At 64.3% G+C, this 20884-nt stretch overlaps 1 protein-coding gene across 3 annotated transcripts; it reads right to left on the bottom strand.

Moving 5' to 3' along the window:
* Positions 1-854: 854 nt before the first annotated feature.
* ARID3A (AT-rich interaction domain 3A) lies at positions 855-20456 on the bottom strand. Of its 3 annotated transcripts, XM_085562424.1 has the most exons (9): positions 20318-20456; positions 17060-17997; positions 16211-16526; positions 4767-4839; positions 3527-3710; positions 3108-3355; positions 2492-2788; positions 2327-2413; positions 855-2236 (listed from the first exon to the last, which is right to left on the bottom strand). In XM_085562424.1, exons 2-9 carry the CDS (start codon positions 17476-17478, stop codon positions 2046-2048), a joined length of 1815 nt encoding a protein of 604 aa, XP_085418550.1. In that variant the 5' UTR covers positions 17479-17997; positions 20318-20456; the 3' UTR covers positions 855-2045. The 3 variants fall into 3 exon arrangements, with proteins under 3 accessions (XP_085418550.1, XP_085418547.1, XP_085418548.1); XM_085562421.1 differs by having other exon boundaries at positions 2327-2788; XM_085562422.1 differs by lacking the exon at positions 20318-20456 and adding an exon at positions 18365-18874 and having other exon boundaries at positions 2327-2788.
* Between the last annotated feature and the right edge of the window lie 428 nt (positions 20457-20884).

Raw genomic sequence — 20884 nt, forward strand, 5'->3', positions numbered from 1 at the left:
GCCCCGGGTGCACCCGAGGCCGCCACGCTCAGAGGTAGAATGTGGTTTATTTTTTTATTCCTTTTTTTTTGTCTTTTGTGGTTTTTTTCTTTTTTCATTTTCCTTTTTTACCTGAGTTAAGATATGCAACGCTGGGGGGAGGGGGGCGGCTGCAGCTGGGGCCGCTCCTTTAGTTTAATTTTCTTTCCAAACCCCCCCCTAAAAATAACTGATTTAGGCTCTTTCTTATTATTTTTAAATCGATATGCAAAAAAAGAAAAATAAAGTGGAAAGTCACCCGCTCTCAAAAATAAGAACAAAGGGAGGGGCAGGGAAAGGAGGGGAGGGAAAATAATAAAAAAAAAAAAACAACAAACCCAAAACAACCCAAAATAGTGACTGTACAATGCAAAAATCTAAGCCTGCCCTGGGCATGAAAATTCCCCCTTGGAATTTCTCCTTATGGGGAGCTGGGCTGGACCCCAACAGCAGCAGGAGCTGGACAGACCCTTCCAGGCCCCCCCAAAAAAAAAGGCTCCATGGAGCCACCAAGACCCCCCCACTCCCCACGGAGCCACCAAGGGGAGATTCCAGCACAGAAAAAAAACAAAACAAAAAAACAAACAAAAACCCGGCTGAAAACAACAAAAAAAATCTGGAAAAAAAAACCCAAATCCCCTGAGATCGCCACTGCTTCCCCGAGTGAAATTAAAAATAAATTTGGGGGGGACCAGCCTGGACACCCCCTCCAGGGGCACCTGGGGAAGGGGGAAAACCCTGTGCTCCAGGTGGGAACCTGAGAACGGAGATACCGAGGGGGGTGAGGGCGTTTCGGTATCGGGTTGGATTGTGTCTCACGCAGATGTGGGTGAATATTTCTTTTTTTTTTTCTTTTTTTTTTTTTTTTGGGCGGGGGGAAATAGTAAAAAAAGAAAAAAAACCAAAAAAACCTGAGATTATGAGGCTTAAAAGAAATCCTCAGGTCCTTCGGGTTGTCCTTGAGCTCCGGAGCGTCCTGTAGCTCCGAGCATCCCCATCCTCTGGATCCTGCTTGGTTTTGGAGGAAATAAGCCCAAAGTGGCTTTAAACAGTAGTTTTATGCAGGGGGAGGAATAAAAATTAGGATTTGCCGGTGGGGGAAGGAGCAGAGCTGGACCCAACCACCGATAAGGAGAGGAGAAAGGAGATTCCAACTTTTTTCCAAGCTCCCATTTTCCCTGATGAAGACTAATATATATAATTTGCATGTTAAAAGATTGATTTTTTTTTTTTAAGAGAATAAAATAGAAGTATTTACAACAAAACAATCAAAAACAACCTCTTAAAATCCTGCAGAGAGTGGAGTTCCCAAAATAAAGGAGGGAAAAGGATGGAAATGAATAAAATATCTCCCTATTTCCGATTTTTTTTTTTTTTAGGATTTTTGGTTTTTCTTTTTTCCTTTAGAATTCCGGGGGGTTTCGCTAGAGCTCGCGTCGGCAGGCGTCCGTGCGTCTGTCTGGAGGTAACACGAGTTAAAAAATAACAATAATTATAATAATAATAATAATAAATGTACAGTGCAAAGTGTGATGTGAGTGAGGTAAACGGTCCCGGAGCGGCGCAGCCGGCAGCTCCGGCAAAACCCCCCCGGGCTAAAGCTTTTCTGCCTGGAAAAGGAAAATCCAACAACACGAGAACAAGGGCAGAGCCCATCGAGAGCCTGAAAACACCCTGGAGACCCTTGGAGAGAGCCCAGTGAGACCCAGGCGAGATCTCAATGAAACCCTGCTGAGATCCCGGTGAAATCCTGTTGAGACCCCAGAGAGAGCCCGGCGAGCCCCGGTGCACCCCGGTGAGCCCAGTGAGCCCTGGTGAGCCCCCAGTGAGCCCCGGTGCACCCCGGTGAGCCCTGGTGAGCCCCTGGCGAGCCCCGGTGCACCCTGGTGAGCCCAGTGTGCCCCCGGTGAGCCCAGTGAGCCCCCGGTGAGCCCAGTGAGCCCCCGGTGAACCCCCGGTGAGCCCAGTGAGCCCCCGGTGAGCCCAGTGAGCCCCCGGTGAGCCCCAGTGCCCCGTGGCTCGGGGCGTTAAGGCGAAGCGCTGTTGGAGGTAGAGCTGGGGGGCACGGCCAGGCCGGCCGGGGCGGGGGGCGCGTTCCCACCGCCGCTCCCCACCCCGCTGCTGCTCCGGCTGCTGCCACCGTTGCCTTTGCTGTAGGCAGAGGAGGAGGAGGAGGAAGAGGAGGAGGAAGGGCCGGGCGTCTGGGCGAAGAGCACACCTGGGGAAAGAGCAAAGCCGCGCTGTGAGAGACGGGGTGGAAGGGGTGGCAGCGTGGCACGGCGGCGGTGCCCGGGGGTGCCCCTCTCACCTGTGTAGACGATGCCGTTGATCTCCACGGACATGCTGATGCTGTTGGTGCCGTTGCTGCTGGCGGCAGCGGCGTCCGGGCGGTTCTCTGCCGGGGAGAGCCGCGTTACCGAGCCCGCCGGGGCCGGGAGCTCGGCCGGGGCGGGAGGCCGGGGCCGGCACTGACCTGGCGAGCGCGTGCCCTGGCTGTTGATGCGGATGCTCATGGGCAGCTGGGCCGTCATGGCCAGGAGGTTCTGCTGCAGTGCCCGCTGCATCAGCCGCTGCTGCTCGTCCGTCACCAGCGCCAGCTTCTTCTCCGGCGGCTCCCCCGACTCCAGCTTCTCCCGCAGCTGCTCCAGCGCCGCGGCCTGGGCGGCCGCTGCCACCTGCACCGCGGCCGCCTGCGCCGCCACCACGGGGTGTCCGGCCAGGGAGACCGGGAGCCGGCTGGGCATGGAGATGGGGATGGGAGAGTCCTCCTCTGCCGGGGGAGCGGGTGTCAGGGATGGGGGCACAGGGGTAGGTGGGTGCCACCACCCCAGGGTGTCCCCGGCCCTGGCACAACAGTTTGGTGCCCTGCTGTCCCTCCAAAGGTCAGAGATGGGTGATTGAATCAGGGTCCCTGGGAATCAGAGTCCATGGACTGAACCCTGGAGCCCAAGCAGGGGCGAGGAGCATCACCCCCCTGCCCACTTCCCCCAACCCTCCCTGTTATTATTACATCTCCAGGGGTTAGGAGGGGGCTCAGCTTGCAACCAGACCTGTGGCAGCCAAACCCTGTGGAGCAGAACAATCATTACCTTTCTTGATCTTCTGGCCCGGCGTGATGGCCCCGCCGTTGGTGGCAGAGGCCAGCCCCAGCGCCGGCACTGGCAGCTTGGGCGAGGAGAGGAGGCCGTGGGTGCCGCCGGGCGAGTAGGCGAAGAGGGAGCCGCCGAAGCCCTGCCGCCGGCCCTCCCGCCGGTTGCTGTCGATGGCCGCCTGCAGCTCGTTGGGGTTGCTCAGCCCGCGCTTCTCACACTCGTAGGGGTACAGGTACTTCATGTACCTGCGGCCAGACGGGATGGTGAGGGTGACGCAGCAGCTGGGCACCCCTTCCCGTGTGCCACCCCACTGCTCCCTCCCCACACGGGGTTGTGCTGAGCCTCCATCCCCCGCAGAGCACAGAGGGACCCCCGAGGACTCGCCCCTCTCCCCTCCCCTCCGAGCCCCCGCTCACTGGGTGCGCAGGGTGAAGGCCGCGCTGGTGATGGAGGTGGGCAGGCTCAGCCCCTTGGTGATCTCCCGCCACAGCTTCTTGTTGATGACCTCCACCAGACCCCCCTTCTCGGTCACCAGCGTGTACAGCATGTACAGGTCCAGCACCTGCTTGGCCATGATGGGGATCCGGTTCACGGGGGTCCCTGGGGAGCGGCGGGAGGAGAGAGCGGCTCTGGGGTGCTGCTGTCTCACCCAAAGCAGGGGCGCAGCTGCTGAGACCCCCGCGGGGCAGTGGAGGGGCTGGGGGGGCTCATGCTCCTCCCTCCCCTTCCACTGTCCCCTTCTTCCCCCCCTCGGGCCCTCCCGGTGAGATCAGCCCCGAACAAAGGAAACAGAAACTCGCAGTTTCCAGCCACAGCCCCGTCGTGGCTGAGCCGGTTCCTCGGGCTGAGCCGGCACCCGGCAACGCGAGTTATTTATAACGGGGGCGGCACAATCCGGCTGTGAGGGTCTCCTATGAGCTGGGGGGCTCATCCCTCCAGCTTGAGGAGGGGGCTGGCAGCACCTGCTCCCTCATCGGGGTCCCCACCCTCCCAGCCTGGCGGTGAGGGGGCTCTGGGGGGTACCCCAATGGATGCAGGTGGGCCATGATGGTGGGGTGACCTCAGGGGACACAGCCAGGGGACAGGACAGAGGCAGGGGAGCCCTGGGGGACCCAGCCAGCAGCTCCAGCCCCCCTGTGCAGGCACACGTGCCTTCCCAGTGCTGTCTGACAAAGGGCCGGAGCCAGCCCTGTGTCAGCACTTCCAGAGCTGTTTTCCACTCAGGAACCAGACCCTCGAGCAGCACGCTTGGCTTTCAGCCCTTCCCACCCCCTGGCCCCCAACCGTGGCCTCTCCCTGGGCAGAGAGAGGGGCTTTGCCCCCTGCAATAACCCAGGGAATGGGAAAGGGGGCACAGAGCCGGGGGTGATGTGTGGGTAGGGGCTGCAGGTCTGGGTGCGATGGGTGAAGGGAGGGGGCCGCAGGCTCTGGATCCAGCCCAGCAGGTTTGACCCCGCTGTGCTGAGGGGTTAAAGATTAACCAGCAGCTCAGCCGGAGCCATGACCTCAGGGCACTAATGAGGGGCAAGGAAATGAGCCCCTGGCCTTGGGGGGGATGTGGGGGGTGCAAGGTGGGTGTGGTGCAGCACGGGGGGGGGGGGGGCGAACAGAGTGGGCGTGGGGGCACAGGGTTGGGGGGCACAGCTGGGTACTCACCTCGCTTCTGCATGAAGCTGAAGAGGTCATCCAGGAACTCCTTCCTCCTGGGGTCCCCATCCAGCTCGTACAGCTGCATAAGAAAAGAGAGATGCTCAGAAACCCCCTTAACCCGTGTGTCCCCCCAGCTGAGACCCCTGGCTTCTACTGCAGCAATCCTGTGGTACAAAGGACACCAAATGGCTCGGGGGTCCCTGCAGAAGTCCAGGGTGTTCCTGCAGCTTGGGCTGACCTTGTGCCCCACTGTGCCATTCCCTGCTCACCCTGCTCAGAGCTCAGCTCCGGGATGAAGGTGCTGGGATCACGGCTGGAGCGGCTCCCAGGCTGCCAGCACTGTGCTCAGCCTCAGCTCCTCCCTGGAACGCCGATCCCGGTTATTTTTAGCATGCACTGCCTGCTCAGCACAGTGTGGTCCCTCCACGCTTGGGGTGCCACAGAGAGCCATGGCCAGGAGCCAGTGCCTCATGTGCCTTGCCATGAGCCTGTGTGCCATCGCCCTGCAGGGACATGTCCTGCACTGGGGCAGGCAGAGCTGGGCCAGGCTCTGACATGCTGCACCTCAATCACCAGCTCTGCTTGGGGCATCTTCAGCTGGGACCCCCCACCCCGCCAGCCCGGCGCATTCCTGCCTGATTTATGGCGCAGGATGGGCCGGTTGGAGCGCCCGGCACGCCGGGGTGCACACCACGCCATGCCACGCCACACCATGCCACGCCATGCCACACATCCTCTCCCGGAGCCCAGCACCGTTCCTGCCTGCAGGCAGGTGGATAAACCCCCCCCATCCCGGGAAGAGTGTTGGAGCAGGGATTGTCGAGGTGGCGGCCACAGCTCCGCTTTCCTCAATGACAACTCTGAACAACTGCCAGTGGGGAGCCTATAAATACCCCCCGTACCACGCCAGGCACGCACTGCGGGGCCACCGCTGCCGGTCACTGGGTCACCCATGTGCCCACTCCCTCCTGTGGCACCGGGCCCGTGGGCAGGTGGAGGGGTGGGCATTGTCCTGGCTTGAGCCCCCTCCTCCTGCAGCCCTGCAGGGAGGATCCGGATCCCGCAGGGCCTGACTCGCCCGCCGGCACCGATCAAAGGGATCAATGGGGCCACATGATAAGCGGGGCCATAAACCCCCCCAGTTCCCTTGGGAAACTCCGCAGGCTCGACCAGCCCCTTGCACACTCCCCAGGGCAAGGGCAGGAGCCACCAGCACCACCGGCAGAGACCCCCAAAGCCCCTCTCCCACCCCAGCACGCCAGCAAGGGGTGAGTGAGCTGTGGCACAGCAGCAGCTCTGTGATTTCTGGGGCTGAGCTGCACCAGGCTAGCTGAGGGATGCTGGGCTGGTGCCAATCCAGCCTCCCCCGTTACCTTGAGCAGCTCCAAAAGCCACACACAGAGAAAGGGCTTCCCTGGCGCCCGATCCTGCGGGGTGCGGAGCCATCCTGGGCAAGCGCTGAACACGCTGGTTCATCCACTGCCAAGACCCTCGGGCTCACGATCCACCCTCACCCCCCCTGGACTCAGTCCTGAGGGGAATGGACGCGTTTAAGAGGATGAAAGAAAATTAACTGTCAGCTGAGGAGAGCGTGGCCGGCCAGGACAGGGGGATTAGTGGCCGTGGCGGGCGGCTGCCCCACCAGCCCCGGTGGTCCCATGCCAAGCTCAGCTGGCTGCAGCCACTTTCACCCAACTGTGATGAAGCCAAGGGGGTCCCCAGGGATGGTGAGCAGAGGGATCCCTGTTTTGGGGACCTCACAGCCTTGCCAACATGCCCGCCACGGCTGCCGGGCGAAGGATGTCGCACAAGCTGCTGCTGACGGTTACCGGCGAGACTTCGACAGCTTCGCTGCACTTGGCAGCTGCTCACTGACCACTGCAGGGCCAAGCAGAGAAACAGGCTCCCCTTGGGACCCCCCAAACCCTGGTTGAACTCTGCCACTGCCGGCAGAACCAACTGCCAGTGATGGGCACCTGCCCAAGGTGCTCATCCGGCAGCACTGTGGGGCAAGGACATGCCCAGCCACGGCCGGGACGTGCCCGGTGTGCACTGTGGTGTGTGACAGAGTGCATTTGCAAACTGTCCCTGTCCTCCCTTACCATCCCTATTCCCCCTCGAGCATAGGCAGGACACGGAAGGGGACAGAGATGAGTGACTCCCAGCTGCCCCTCGCAGGATTTCCTTGCATTGACGCCATCCGCAGCCAACGGCAAAGCAGCCGGCGCCCCGAGAGCCCCAACGGCAGCGCAGGACAGCTGGGACAGCGGGGCTCAAAATGCAAATTGAGGAACAGAAACGTTCTGGTTTTGGCAGCGTGCGAAACCCAACGCGCAGCTGAGCTTGGCACAGGCCGGCGGCTGCTGGCACTGGTGCACCGAAATCAGCAGGTGCTGAGTCTTGTGCCTGCTTGGTGCTGATCCCTGCCCCGTGCCTGTGCCGTGCTTCCTGCTCTCAGCCCTGGTTTCTGCTCAGCTCAAGGCCAGCTCCTCGCAGGGACACGCAGCGTCTCGGTGCTCGGTGCAAAGGTACCGGCGTGCAGGAGCTGCAGGCAAGGCCGCCCCGTGCTGCTGAGTCAATACATTTATGTTTCGTAATTAGGGAGGTGGAAACGACTTAATCCATAACGCAGCTGCCCCAGGAATATCCTCTTACCGTGGGGTCCCCACGGCGGGGTGCGGTGCCAGGGGACGCTGCAGCACAGCCGCCCCAGCCTGGCTGGGGGGAGCAGGAGGTGCTCCCCACCTCCCTGAGAGTCCCCTGGGCTGGGGGATGCGACTCCACGCACCCAGTGCCCCCAGTGCTGACCCACCCCGGAGCGAGTGCTCGATGCCAGCGGCACGGCTGGCTCTGGCCACAGTGTCCAGCCCACCTGCAGCCCCCTCGGCCCCCGGCCGGCTGAGGACACGGAGCCAGATGGCTGTTGCCAGCAGATCTATAATTAAGTGGAGGAGGAATTAGGCAGGCGGTGGGCGGGTGGCCCTGACCCCGGCCCAGCACCCCGGCAGGATGCCGGCCCGGCGTTTGGTGTGGATGACCGGATTAATGTTTCAAACCAGATTACAGGAAAATCCCAACCCGCTGGCTTTCAAAGGGCAGGCGGGAGGCGGCCCCTTGGCAATGCCAGGAATGCGGGAGAGCCCTCGGCACGGGCTGGGTTCGTGCCGGGGGTCCGAACCCCCCCCAGGCTGGGCAAGGGGGACAATTACAAGCAGGAGGGGAAGCCCCATTCCACAAAGCTCCAGCAATGCCGGGGGTCATGCTGGTGCCAGGCAAATCCCCCTTTCGGCAGGAGTCCCTTGTCTGCCCCATGAGGCATCGTGGAGGAGTTCGTGTCCCTGCATCCCGAGTCCGAGTTAAAAACACCTCCCCTTCCCCCCCGCTTGGTTCCGGGTTTTCAGGCTTTGGGAATTAATTTTCAAGTTTCTTTTCCATTGCCAGGAAGTGGCAACACTCTCAGTTTTCCTCCTTCTCTCCAAAACCGGTTTGGGACGTGCACACCGTGACATGAGCCGGGACTGGGGACAAGACCCAAGGGCCACTGTAGCAGAGATGGGGGCTGGTGGCAGCCTCCACCTTCCAGGGGCTAAACTCCCCCAAATTCCTGTATTTAAGGAAAAAACATAACGAAGGCAGCGGCGGAGAGAGCCCACCCTGTCTCGGCAGGTAGCAGGACCAGAGGTGACAGGCTGAGGGGCTACTTCTCTCCTTTTCTTTCCTTCCTTCCTCTGGCAGCCCCTGGGGATGCATCCCTTTGTCCTGCGGACAGCCGAGGGGCCACGCTGGGCTGGGGAAGAGCCCGCGCACACTAACGAGTTCTTTAACGAAGAATAAACACATTTATGGCGCGTTTCCCGTCCCACTCCCAGCCCATACACAGCCCCCGGCCTTTGGCACGCCGGGACCCGCAGTGAGGTCGGAGAGGGCACTTATTCAGAATAAGAAAGTCATTTGTAAAAACCAGAACCAAGGATTGACGGGGGCCCCGGACCATGGCGTTTCGGAGGCGCTGGGGATGTGATTTCCAGTAAGGCGGTGGCTGACTCAGGGCTGGGGTTGCCCGGGGCAGCAGCCCCTCTCCAAACACAGCCCCCCGGAGTGGGGTGCAGGGTTGGATAGGGCCAATCCCTCCCGGTGAAGGGCAAAGGGAGCATCCAGCCCCGGAGTAGATTCCTACTCGGATAAAGCGCTCGGCTTAGGTACAGGTCACCCCTGGCTGTCCCCATCCCTAATCCCCTGCGGGCCCCCCAGGGCACAACCCCCCGTGGGAAGGGGTTGCTGGGGGCAGGGACGTGCGGGCCCCCCTACCCAAAATCTCCCACCACTTTGCTGGTGGGGGATGTGCTGGCTGGAGCCTCGCCCACACGGCCAGGGCCGGCGGTGACTCCACTGACCGGCCCGGCGGGATTCCTGCCGCCGGAGCATGGCCGGGCTGGGGGGCCGCTTCCGTGGGGGGCAGCTGGGGAGGGGGCCCGGGAGCTTCCCGTCGGCACCATTGTTCACACCAGTTCCCAGCATTGTCCCCTCCGCGGGGGACACCGCAGGTGCCTCTTTGCGCCAGCGCCTCCTCCTCGGGCCGGGGGATGCGGTGGCACGGTGACAAACCCAGCGCAGATCCCTCGCCATCCGCACGGGAGTCTGGGGGTCCCCGAGACCACCCGGGTCCTCCGTCTCCCCACACAGGCTGGGGGAAGGAGGCCTTTTGGGGACCCCGGGGGTACACGGGCGGTGTCACGGCACGGCGGGTGTCACGGCACGGCGGGTGTCCCCGAGCAGCGAGCAGTGGAGGGGATGCTGAATGGGCGAATTAGTCACCGTTTAACCTCGCTGACCCCCCCATTGTCCATGCGCTGTCGGCCGCCCTCCCCACCACGGCCATGCCCAGCCAGCCGGCGGCTCCCGGGATCCGTGTCCCGGCCGCTGACACCGGCGGCTCCTGGGATCCATGTCCCTGCCACTGATACTGGCGGCTCTCAGGATCCCAGGATCCGTGTCCTGGCCGCTGACATCGGCAGCTCTCGGGATCCCAGGATCCATGTCCCTGCCACTGACACTGGCGGCTTTCGGGATCCATGTCCCGGCCACTGACACCGACAGCTCTCAGGATCCCAGGATCCGTGTCCCTGCCACCGACACTGGCAGCTTTCGGGATCTGTGTCCCTGCCACCGACACTGGCGGCTTTCGGGATCTGTGTCCCTGCCACCGACACCGGCAGCTTTTGGGATCTGTGTCCCTGCCGCTGACACCAGCTCCCGGCACGGCCGTGCCGCCGCTGTTCGCTCCCTTCCCATAGAGGACGAAGCAATTCCTGGCATTCCCAGTGGCAGTTCGCTGCTGGGCGGCAGCGAGCCAGGCTCTGGATGGAATCACAACTGGTTCCATGTCTGCGTGCAGACGTGTGGCACAGGCTGGCGAGGGTCACGGAGAGCTGGGGTGCTGGGGCTGTTCCCTCGGCGGGCCGAGCCGCTGGCTGGATGGGAGCCAGCCCGGCAGCTCTCCGGGCCCTTGCTGTGTGCGTGCTGGTGCATGCCCTTGACACATGCTTGCTATCACACCGGACCTTGTACAAATATTAATCCAGCGGAGTCAGGCGCTGTTGAGAAAGCTCGTCCGAGGAAGGACACCAGGCTAGCTGCAGCCACCAGGCAGACCCAGGGAGGGTGAGCTATGCAGCGCTGAGCTGGGAAAATGTGGCCAGAGCAGCCAACTCAAACTCTTAGGGCACCTGGTGAGCCCCCAGCTCGGGCTGTCTCCCCTGTGTGACTCCCAAGCCTCGCAGGGTGAAGCCCCTGAGGGTTCTGAAGGGCCAAGACCCTCATTCAGGACCTGACCCGTGTGAGGTGGCAGCGGCGAGGCCTGGAAGCCAAGACAGGGGTTTAAATTCCACCATATGTAAATGATCGTCTTAGAAGGGGATCTCGGTAAGCCCCGGCAGATGAGTCACCGGGGCTTCCACCGCCCGCTGGGATTTGGCTAATTGCAAATCTGTTCCTGAAATGCGAGGTCCTGCACCTCTGCCCTCCGTCAGCACCACGGTGGGGGTCCCTGCGGTCCTGTGGGCAGGGCCAGGGTGCACGGAACGCCTGGGAACCCCACTGCAGAGCCGCTGGAGGAGCTGGAAGGGGTCCAGCAGCCACAGATGGGGTTGACAGGAGCCAGCTGTGGGCTGTCAGCCCCGGGAACCATCACCGCTGAGCTGCTCTAGCACTGCTGAAACCTCACGGTTTCCTCACACTGAGAGGAGGGGGTGGTGGTGGGCACTGTGATGGCACCACAGTGACAGACCCCATCCCACTGTGGCACCTGAGCAGGTGGCAGTGTGGGACAGCATGTCTCAGGTGCTGGCATCTCCAAAATCAGGCACTGGTGCCCACGTTGGAGGCTCCACAGTGGATGTGGGCAGGTGGGAAAACAGAGGCAGGAGGTGAAGCCCTTTGCTGAAGGGGTTTAGGGCTGGCACCTGCCTGGGTGCTCCCACTGCCACCTGTACCAGGGTGAGACGCCGAGCCAGCTGCTGTGGGGGGACAGGGAAACCCTTTCCCAAGGGACTGCTGCCACAGAAGTGACTCGGCCACACCCTCCCCGTGGGACACACAGGGAGCTGGGGACCCTCCTCAGGGGTGAGCCCTGGCCTGCAGCAGCCCCAGCGCAGGGTGGATCATCCTGAGCTCCAGCCAGGGCGGGACCCAGGCACAGGCAGATAAAGCGACCGATGGGAAGGGTCAGGGAGCGGGTCAGGAGCTGCACCCTGAGCCCCCAGTCTGGCAGCCCCAGGGGCTCAGACCAGGGGGCCCCCCCAGCCCCAAACATCCCCCGCCCTGGCCCCTGATTGCAGCACGTCCGGCTGGGCCCTGGGACCAGCTGCCATTTCTCCTGCGGTTTGGGCCAGAAATAGGGCGATGGAGCAATGCTGCCCTTGCCCAATGCTGCGGTGGGGGCGGGGGGCTCTGCTGACAAAGGCCCCGCTCCCTGCACTGCTCTTTTTTCTTTTTTTTTTTTTCCCTTTTAAATAAACCCTGTTAGTTCAGCTGTGCCGAAAGGGGAGGCGGCCGCCACCTCCGCAGCCCTTGAGTCAGCCCGGGGGGCTGGGGCGTGGAGGGAACAGGGCTCTGGGAGGGCCAGGGGTGGGGGGAAATGAGGCTCTGGGGGGGCCCAGGCATGGGGGAAATGGGGCTTTGTGGGGACACAAGCAGGTGATGCCCCCGCTGTGGGGAGCCAGCCCAGCTCCCGCGACAAGGGGCATGGTCCAGCTGGGTGAAGGCACTGGCTGGGCACCTCGAGCAGCAAGGACGTGTCCCCTGTCCCTCAACCTCATTAATCATCCTGGATCTTGTTTGGAGAAATGGCTTCGCGAGTGCTCAGATGCCGGGACCAGCACCTGTGAGCACCCAGGCGTCTGGCTGGGGGAGGCACTCGGCGGCTAAGCCGCTCTCGCCGAGAAGTCCCTGACCTCTGGCCAGGGATCTGGTGGGATTACAGCCCCGGGAATGCTCCCTGAGCTCTATGAGCCAATTACTGCGCCGGATCCCCGGCTGGGAGCACCCCTCGGCACGCCGGGCAGCGGTGCAGGGTGAGAGGGGCGATGGCTGATGCAGGGTGAGCGGGGAGGACACGGCCCTTTTCCTGGGAGGGGTCCACTGGTGACTCCCCCACTGCCCCCAAAGTCCTGTCCTGCTCAGATCCCCTCTTGCCTGCGTTATCTGCTGCTGGCCTGGCCAGGCACCGCAATCACCTCCCCGGCACAGCAGCGCCCAACCGGGGGCCCCAGGGCACTCCCCCTTATCTGGGAGCCAAACTGCCTCTGGGTGGGGGGCAGTGGCCCCCCGGCCGTGTTATGACACTCGGGTCCCCCATTCCCCGCGCCGGGGCCCCCTCACCCTCCCTGGGGGCGGCTCATCCGCTCGGCTGGCTAATGCAATAAAGCTCTAATCAATATTTTAAAGAAAGTAAATGGACCCTCCCGCCCTCGTTAAGAGGCCACGGGGCCCCTGCTCAGGCCCCACGCCCCCAGCTGGCTTTGGGCTTTGAAAAGGAGAATAATCCACGGGAGAAAGGGGTTCCGAGGGGATGCCCCACGCCTTAACCAGCTCCTGGGGATTCAGAGGAGTTACGGGCTCTCTGCTCCTGCAGACCCTGCTGGAAAATCCCAGCTCCACCAGCCATGTGCGCAGGGCTGGTCCGGGCAGAGGGGGGTCCGGTTTCACCCGCCCCCGCAGCCCTGCCGAGGTCGCCGAGTTGCTTTCGGTTTATTTTTCCCCCACCACTGCACTTTGAAACGCCGTATCTCGGGGTGCGCTGCACCACGCCAGATAAGAGCTGAGGTTTTCACACCCCTGTGCCACCAGCACGGTTCAGATGTCCCCAGCACAAGAAACCTCTTACCCCACTAAAGCACCAGCACCCCCCTGAAACCCCACAGCTGGCACAGCCTCCGGCTGGCACTGTGGTGACTTTTTAAATCCTTCCTGAAGCAGAAATGGGGTGTTAAACATCAGCCTGAGGCAGCCACTGCAGGACATCCCAAAAGGGAGCACCCAAAATGGAGAACTCCAGAGGGAGAGTGGTGGCTGCTGCAGCCAGATGAACACAGGGAGGTGGATTCCTCAAGCTCCTGCGATGTGGGACAGGGTACTGGCATGCAGAGTGCCGTGCCTGAGGAAGCACCAGCAGCACAGGAAACTCCAAAAGAGTTGGAAAGGCTGGAAACTCCAGCTCCAGGAGCTGCCACTCCACCAGGGGCTCCCACTCCTGGTATTAACGGGGAGCAGTAATAGCAATAATGAAACAGAAAGATCAGAGCATGGATCTCGGGGGGCAGCAGCAGCAGAGCCCCCACAGTGCTGGGGTACAGAACTCCGAGCAGTTTTACCCCAAGCAGCCCTTTGTTGGCAGGAGCTTGCTGGATTTTTAGCCATTTCCTATGGGGAGCCTCTTACCACCCAGAAAATGCCCCCTCTCCCCCCTCACCCCGAGGAGCCACGGTGCCCTTGGCAACTGCTGCCCCCGAGTTCCCGGTTGTGCTGGGGGCTCCTTTGTTCTGCTGCCCGCGCCGGCAGCGCCCGGGTCAGGCTGAGCTGACCTCTGCCTGTGCAGTAGCCGTCCCTGGGGACGGGGAGGTGCCACGCGCCGGCTCCCTAACCTCCCTCACCTCCATAACTCTTCCTCACGCCCTCCCCTTCCTCCTCCCTTGAACTGGGCCCCATCCTCCTGCCTCCGGCCCCCCACAGCTCAGCCGAGCACCAGTTCACAGGAATCTGTCCCAGATGGGTCAATAAAACCTGGCAGTGGAGGATGGGGGCTGCCAGGGTTTGGGTGTGGAGGCAGGCACGGGGGCTTGGATGGCGGCGCTGCCCGGTGAGAACGGTGTTCTCAAGCACGCAGACCCACGGGCCAAGGATGCCAGCATAACCAGAGCTGAATCCAAACTGGATTCAAACTCCCAGCGGGGAGAGCTGGCCAGCCAGGGAAGTTAAAAGGTTGGTGGGAGAACAGGGGTGCTGCCGGTGCTGAGAAGCTCTTTGGCAAACACAAAAAGCAACCCATCCCTCACAGAGCAGGCAGGCAGAACGCTGGCACAGCACCACGTCCCAGCTGGCTCACCCACACAGGGACCCTGCTGTGCTCCAGCATCCCGGAGCTGCCGGGGTTCCCCCTAAGGCGCCTCCACCCCGGCGAGGAGCGGGGATGGGGTACGGCATCCCCTGCCCCGTGCTGCCCTCGCTGTTTACATTCCTGCTGCTCCTTCCCAGGCCGCGCCAGCTGGGCTGGGATGGAGCCCGGCGGCACGCGCTGGAGGCCGGCCAGGAGGAGCTCCCGGCCAGCACCGGCTGCGCCAGCAACCCCCTGGCCCCGGTCCAGGGGCCGCGATCCAAGCGCGGTCGCACGGGCTGACGTGCCGGGGAAAGCCTCTCCGGGCCCAGCGCGTCGCCTCCGCTCCTCCGCCCACGGACGCTTTCCAACCCCCTCCGGCTGCTTCCACAACCATCACCCAGCCGGGCTCTTCCCAGGGACCCCAGGAACGACATGGAGGGAGAGGGAGCGCTCAGGGAGAGGGGGCACAGCTCGTGGGGCAGGGGAAGCGCTGGGAATGGGGTTGGTGTTCCCACGTGCTGCGGCTGCGATAGGGGACCTGGCAGAGGCTACGGCACTGACACGCTGATGAACAGGAAGATCAGAGCTGCGGTATTGAAAAGCCTTTTCACAGCTACGAGTTCACGGCCCTGGCCTCTCGCTCCACGGCGGCAGGAAGCACAAGAGAGAGAAACCACAAGAAGAGCAGGTAGCCTGGGTGCAGCAAGGGATGTCACCACTCGGAGGGATGAGCCACTCGGAATCACCCAACCAGGGAATGGGTGAGACTGAGCCCAGCACTAAAATGAGGGATGTGCAGGGCAGCAGCATCCCTCCATCACTACAGTGCACAGGAGCATCCCTCCATCCCCACAGTGGACAGGAATATCCCTCCATCCCCACAGTGGACAGGAGCATCCCTCCATCCCCACAGCCAGGCAGCACCAGGAGGATGGCCACATGCTCCATGCTTGCTGGTGCTCCCTTGGCCAGCCCTGTTCTGAGCCACATCCACATGTGCCAGCAGATCCCATTTCGGAAGGGATGCGACGGCCTCCTGAAGGTGAAGGGGCAGAGGTGGTCGCATCCCTCCTGAAAGGCCACCATGCCCTGGCTGCTCCATCTGGGTCCCATCTGCTGCTGCTGGTCCTGCCCCTTCCCCCAGCCCCAAACTCCGATGCATTTAAACACACATCAAAGGTGCCGGGCAGCCCCCGGGGAGCCCCGACTGCAGCACGTTTTCTTCTATCAGTGAGAGCAGTCTGCAGCCAGCTCTGGCACCAGGAGAGTGGGAATGTCCTGGCCTCGTTGCCTGGGGAAGGCAACAAAGGGGGCAGCCAGGTACTTTCTCCCTGGTTTCACTCTTTCATGGCACTTTGGCAGCAGCAGGGGTGCAGCTCTGCACCCCCCACCATGGCATCCATGGGGCCAGGGTTGTTCTGCCAGGCATCACCTCTGTAGTGACAGTGATGGGAGACAGACAGGTCCCCATGGAAAACGGTTTGGGGAGAGTGGAGAAGAAGAAAACCAAGAGATCCATCAGATTTTAAACTTTGGGGTGATTTTTTTCATAATTTTCAGCAAGAATCCTCCCAGATCCCTGCAGCAAACCCAATTGCACTGCATGCCTGTGGCAGAACAACCCAGACACAGGATCCACTCAGAGTCACCCAACCAGGGAAGGGGCGAAATTGAGCCCAGCACTAAAACCTTGGAGAAATCCCACACATTCCTAATGACAAGAGCAGCTGGATCTGAGGAGAACACTGCCGGAGGCGGCACTGCCAGAGGCATCTCCCCACGCTGGCGAGGACACACGGCTGCGCAGGAGCAGGGAGAGGGATGGCGCAGGGACACGCGTGGCTCGGTGGGCACATACCTGCTTGAACTGCTCCTCGTAGGTCCAGTCGCCGTGGTCAGGTGCTGGTGGTGGGGGCTGAGCGTGGCCCAGGCCGGGGGGCAGCCGCTCCTGTCCCCCTGGCAGCCGTGGTGGCTCCCCCCGGTAGTGCTGGGGTGCTGGGGGCTTGCGGAGCAGCAGGGATCCCGCACCCGCCCGCACCGCCCCTGCTGAGCTGAGCCCTTCCTCTCCCATGTCTTCTTCTTCCTCATAGTCTTCCTCTTCCTCCTCCTCCTCTTCTTCCTCTTCCTCCTCACCCAGGTCCTCTTCAAAGTCATCTTCATCCCATTTGCCCTTTCTGGAGCCAGGAGGAGAAGAGAGGTTTGGTCCCATGCTGGTTCCCAAGGCCCATCCCTCTCTCCTGCCCGCCCCAGCTGCGGGGCTGGGACCACCCACCCAGCACACAGTGGAGCCCCGGTACAGCCCATTGGTGGGGGCAGTTCTGGGGGGCATGGCCAGCTCCCAATATCCCAGGAGCAACTCTGTCATGGACTTCTGCCAGACAGCTCCTGGCCTGGCCTGGCCCTGCCCTGAGTAGATGCACGCTGCAAGCAGCTGAGGGTCCTGCATAATTTAACACTAACCTGGGGTCCTCTGTCCCAGCCCCACCTGCCTGCTGGGCAGAGATGGGATGTCATGCCAACCCAGCATGAGGAGCCACTGCCACAGAGCCGAGCTGCTGCTCTCAGCACCTCCTGCTCTGAAATATCCCAATAGCTCTAATCCACAACCTGCCCCAAGCCACAGGATCCCTGGTTCCCAAACCCACCAACGTTGTGCCACTTCCCTGCCCCTTCCCTGAACCCACGAGAGCTGCCCGAGTGCACTCACAGGTCCTCCTCCTCCTCAGAGCCCATCTCCTGCTGGTACCCGCTGCCATCTTCCTCCTCCTCGCCGCGCTCCTCCTCTTCCTCCTCCTCAGAGCCTTGGCTCTCATCCGACAGCCCCGGGCTGGGCGAGTGGCTGAGGCCGGCGGCGGCCGCCCGCATGGCAGCCAGGGCGGCCATCTGTGCCCGCTGGATGTGCGCGCTCTCGGGCTCCGCTCCCTCCTCCGAGGGCGCCGGGGCCGGATCCTGCCCACGGCCCCGGCTGCTGGCAGGGGGCTGCCCCGGGGGCTGCGACGGCTGCACTGGGGGGGACGTGCAGCGCGGAGGCTGCTGCTGCTGCTCCTGCTGCCGCGCTTCCAGCGCCTGCTGCAGCCGTGCACGCTGCTGCCGCTGCAGGTTCTCCATCACCGCCTGCAGCTTCATGGCTCTGCCGGCGGGCGGGGGGTCCCCGGGGGGGCGGGGGGCGATGCACCCGGGGGGCAGTGCCCGGGGGGCAGCGCCCGGCAGGCTGCCGCGCTCCAGCGGGGCTGGGGGCCAAGGCTGGGCAGCGCCGGGGGGAGGCAGCCCTGGAGGGGGCTGCCGGGGGGTGAGGGCAGTGCCGTCGGGGTGTCAGGGCAGGAATTGACACCGGGTTAGGAAAGAAGGATGTGCCCCTTGACCCCTCTCAGGCTTGGTCCGACGTCTCCTTGGCTTAAAGGCTACGGTGTGTCGCGGGCTCCGCGCTGCCCGTTGGGATTGGGGTGCTGCTGTTGTTGGGGGGAGTGTCCCAGGTAGTCTCCAAAACTCCTCCTCAAGCTCAGCAGGCAGCAGCTGGAGCAGGGCGCATCACCCTTTCCCTTGCAGACCTGGCACTTTGTGGGGTGGCAGCCTCAGGGTCCCCTGCTCACAGTCGGTGTCTCTAATCCTCAGCTGGGTCAGTGTCCGGCAGGCGTCGGCGCAAACCTGTGGGAGAAGTAGAGCAGAGGGTCAGTGGAGCTGTGGGTAGGAGCTGGCGAGCAGGAAGGAGTTAAAGACAGCGCAGGAGCCTCATTAATCTCGAGCTAATGAGATAGGGCGGCTGGGCCTGCTGCTGGAGGGGGAAGGGGCCTGCCCAACCGATAGCCCTGCCCGGCCCTGCAGGCAGCGGATACCGGTGGACCCACGCCTGAAGATAACAGGGCCTGGGGACAGACGTCCACCAGATCCCCCACAGGGGACAGGGCACATCCCCAGCAGGGACATACGGCATGGGGAGCACTGGGCTCATGGTGATGGCACTGGGGTGTGGGCAGCACTGGGGTCTGCACCCAGTGGAGGGGCCCCAAAGCACCTCAGGGCAGATCCCAGGGTATGGACCCGCAGAGCCTTGAAATCCTGGCAAACAGGCTCAGCCCCCTTGCTCCCCTTCCCTGGGGGCCGGGAGCTCTCCAAGGCAAGGTGAGGCTGCCACCAGCTCATCTCTGCTGTGCCCCACTGGAAAACACCGAGGGGATCAGCACAGAACAGCTGAGCCCTGCGGAACCCCACACCCCAGCACCGTGGTCTGGACCTCTTTTAGCACTGAGCTCCCAAGCCCCGGCGGGGCCGGCCAGCTCCCAGCTGTGACCTCGCCCGCACTGAAGGAGCTCACCGCAGCACCGCCGCCGTGCCGTGTACGGGCAAATCCCGCTTCAGCTGCCCGGGGGCACTCACGGCACGACCCTCACGGGGACTGACCGTGGGGCCGGAGCCGGGTTCTGCGGGGCCAGCACAGCCGGCAGCTCCGCCACGATCCCGCGCATTCTGGAAAGAGGAACCTGCTGCCAGCGTGGGCCGGGGCCGCGGGCGGTCGGGCGGGAGCCGCTTCCCCCACGCCTCGCCGCGGCCGCATCCGCTCCCGGCCCGGCCGGGCTCACGCTACGGACGGACACGTCGCCACCGCCACGGCAACCTCAGCGGCCGCCGCCTCCACCGGGAGCCAGCAGAGGCGCGGCACAAGCGGGCCAGCAGTGCCCGTGCCTCAGTTTCCCCCACTCCGATCAGCGCCGTCCGGCCCCCGCGGAGGAGAGCGGCGGCGGGGACACTCCCCATGCCCGGAGCAGCCGCTCACCGGCCGCGCTCCTGCCCTGCCCCGCACCTGAACCCCGTGCCCTGCGCCATCCCCGAGCGAACCGGAGCGACACCGACCCGGGCACGTGCTCCTCGCCGCCGCCGCGGCTCTGCCGGGCCACGACTGCCCCGGGTGACACGGGGCCAGCACCAGGTGCGGGGCTGCCTCCTCGAGCACCGCGGGCCGTGGCCGCGCCGCCACTTCTCCACGGGGGAAACCGGAGTGGCGAGGCCACAGCCGGGGCCCCGTGGCACCCCGGCCCGGCGGCCACGGTGACCTTGAGCCGTGCCCCTTTGTCCCTCCGGCCGCCCGGGGCCACGGCGCCCGGTGCGTCCCCGCCGTGGGGCGGTGGCGGGGGTCCCGAGAGGAATTCGGGGCGGCGTCACCCGCGTCCCCGGGGCAGGTGCCGGGGAGCGACAGCGGCTAAAAATAGGCAGCGGGGGTGTGACGGAAGGCCCTTTGTGCCACCGACACCGGGGCTGGGCTGGCCGCGGCCGGACACCCCCAGGCGGGCTCCCGGGAAGGGCTCCGGGGCTGTCGTGGAGGCTGAGTGAGGAAGAGGAGGAGAAGGACAGGGAGGCCGGGCCCGGCGGGTGCCGTCCCCGGGGACGGACGGGGCTGGGGACGCCGGGCGAGCAGGAGTCCCATCCCCAAAACTGAGCCCAGCCCCGCTCCCGGCGGCACGTGGCACCGGCGGCCCTCAGAAGGACCGGGCACGGAGGCGGCGGGGCCCAAACGGGCCCTGGTCCCGCGAACGGGGGGAAACGGCCGCCCCCGACACGGAGAGGCGAGCCTGGGTCGGCCCGGCCTGGCCCCTCCGCCGTCCGGACCCCGCGAGACCGCGGGCCTGGGGGGGGGCACAGGGCGGGGCCACGGGGCTCTGCCCGGCCCGGAGAGCAGCGCCCGGGGAGAACGGAGAGTCAAGGCCGGGAACGGCCGCGGGGGAAGAACCCCAGCCCCGCGTGGGGGAGGCGCCCGGTAACCGGCCGCGGGGGGCAGGGGGCGCCACGCTCCCGCCCGGCACCGGCAGCGGAGGGCCCAGCCCACCTCGGAGAGGCGGCCGGTCCTGCGCTCCGGTCCCCGCTCCCGCCCAGCCCCCGACTCCCGGTGCCGGCTACGGCCGCGGCGGGGGTCCCGTTTCTCGGTGATGCCGATCCCATCCGCGGCACCGGTGCGGCGGCGCTTCCCCCTTACCCGGTACAGGCCGTGCGCCGCGAAGCCGCATAGCAGCCGCGGCCGCCCGGGTCGGGCTCGGCGGGGCCGGTGCGCGCGGGGCCCGCGGCGCTGCTCTCCCCGCGGGCGGGCGGGCGGCGGGCGGGCGGCGGGACCCGGCCCCGCCCCGCGCCGCCCCGCCCCGCGCCGCCATTGGCCCGCCGCGCCCGGGGCGCCCCGCCCCTCCCCGCCCCGCGCTGTCATTGGCCCGTGGCTGCCGGAGCGCCCCGCCCCCCGCCGCCATTGGTCGGCATGCAAATAGCGCGCGCGGCGGGGGCGCGGCCGCAGCGCCGCCTCGCGGACGGGCGGGGGAACGGCGCCGCGCGGGGCGCGGGCCCCGGTAGAGCTCGGAGGGGGGGGCGGCTAACGGGGGGAACGGGGGGTTTAACCGGGGTTAACGGGGGCTAACGGGGCTTCTACGGTGGTTAACTAGAGGTTCGCGGGGATTAACGGAGGCGCTATCGGGGGACGACAGGGATTCACGCGGGGTTAATGGGGTCCGGCAGCCGTCGCGCCCCGGTTCGTGGGGCTCCCCGGAGCACCCCCGGT

This window comes from Lonchura striata, chromosome 28, assembly GCF_050655825.1.
Source record: "Lonchura striata isolate lonStrDom1 chromosome 28, ASM5065582v1, whole genome shotgun sequence".
NCBI classification, from domain to species: domain Eukaryota; kingdom Metazoa; phylum Chordata; class Aves; order Passeriformes; family Estrildidae; genus Lonchura; species Lonchura striata.

Bases quoted from the DNA above. Each gene is read 5' to 3' on its own strand.
- ARID3A (XM_085562421.1), bottom strand. From the start codon at position 17,478: ATGAAGCTGCAGGCGGTGATGGAGAACCTGCAGCGGCAGCAGCGTGCA. The intron at 16,527-17,059 runs GTGAGTGCACTC...TCCTGGCTCCAG, and splicing joins TCTGAGGAGGAGGAGGACCT to AAAGGGCAAATGGGATGAAG. The intron at 4,840-16,210 runs GTATGTGCCCAC...TTTCTTATGCAG, and splicing joins ACGAGGAGCAGTTCAAGCAG to CTGTACGAGCTGGATGGGGA.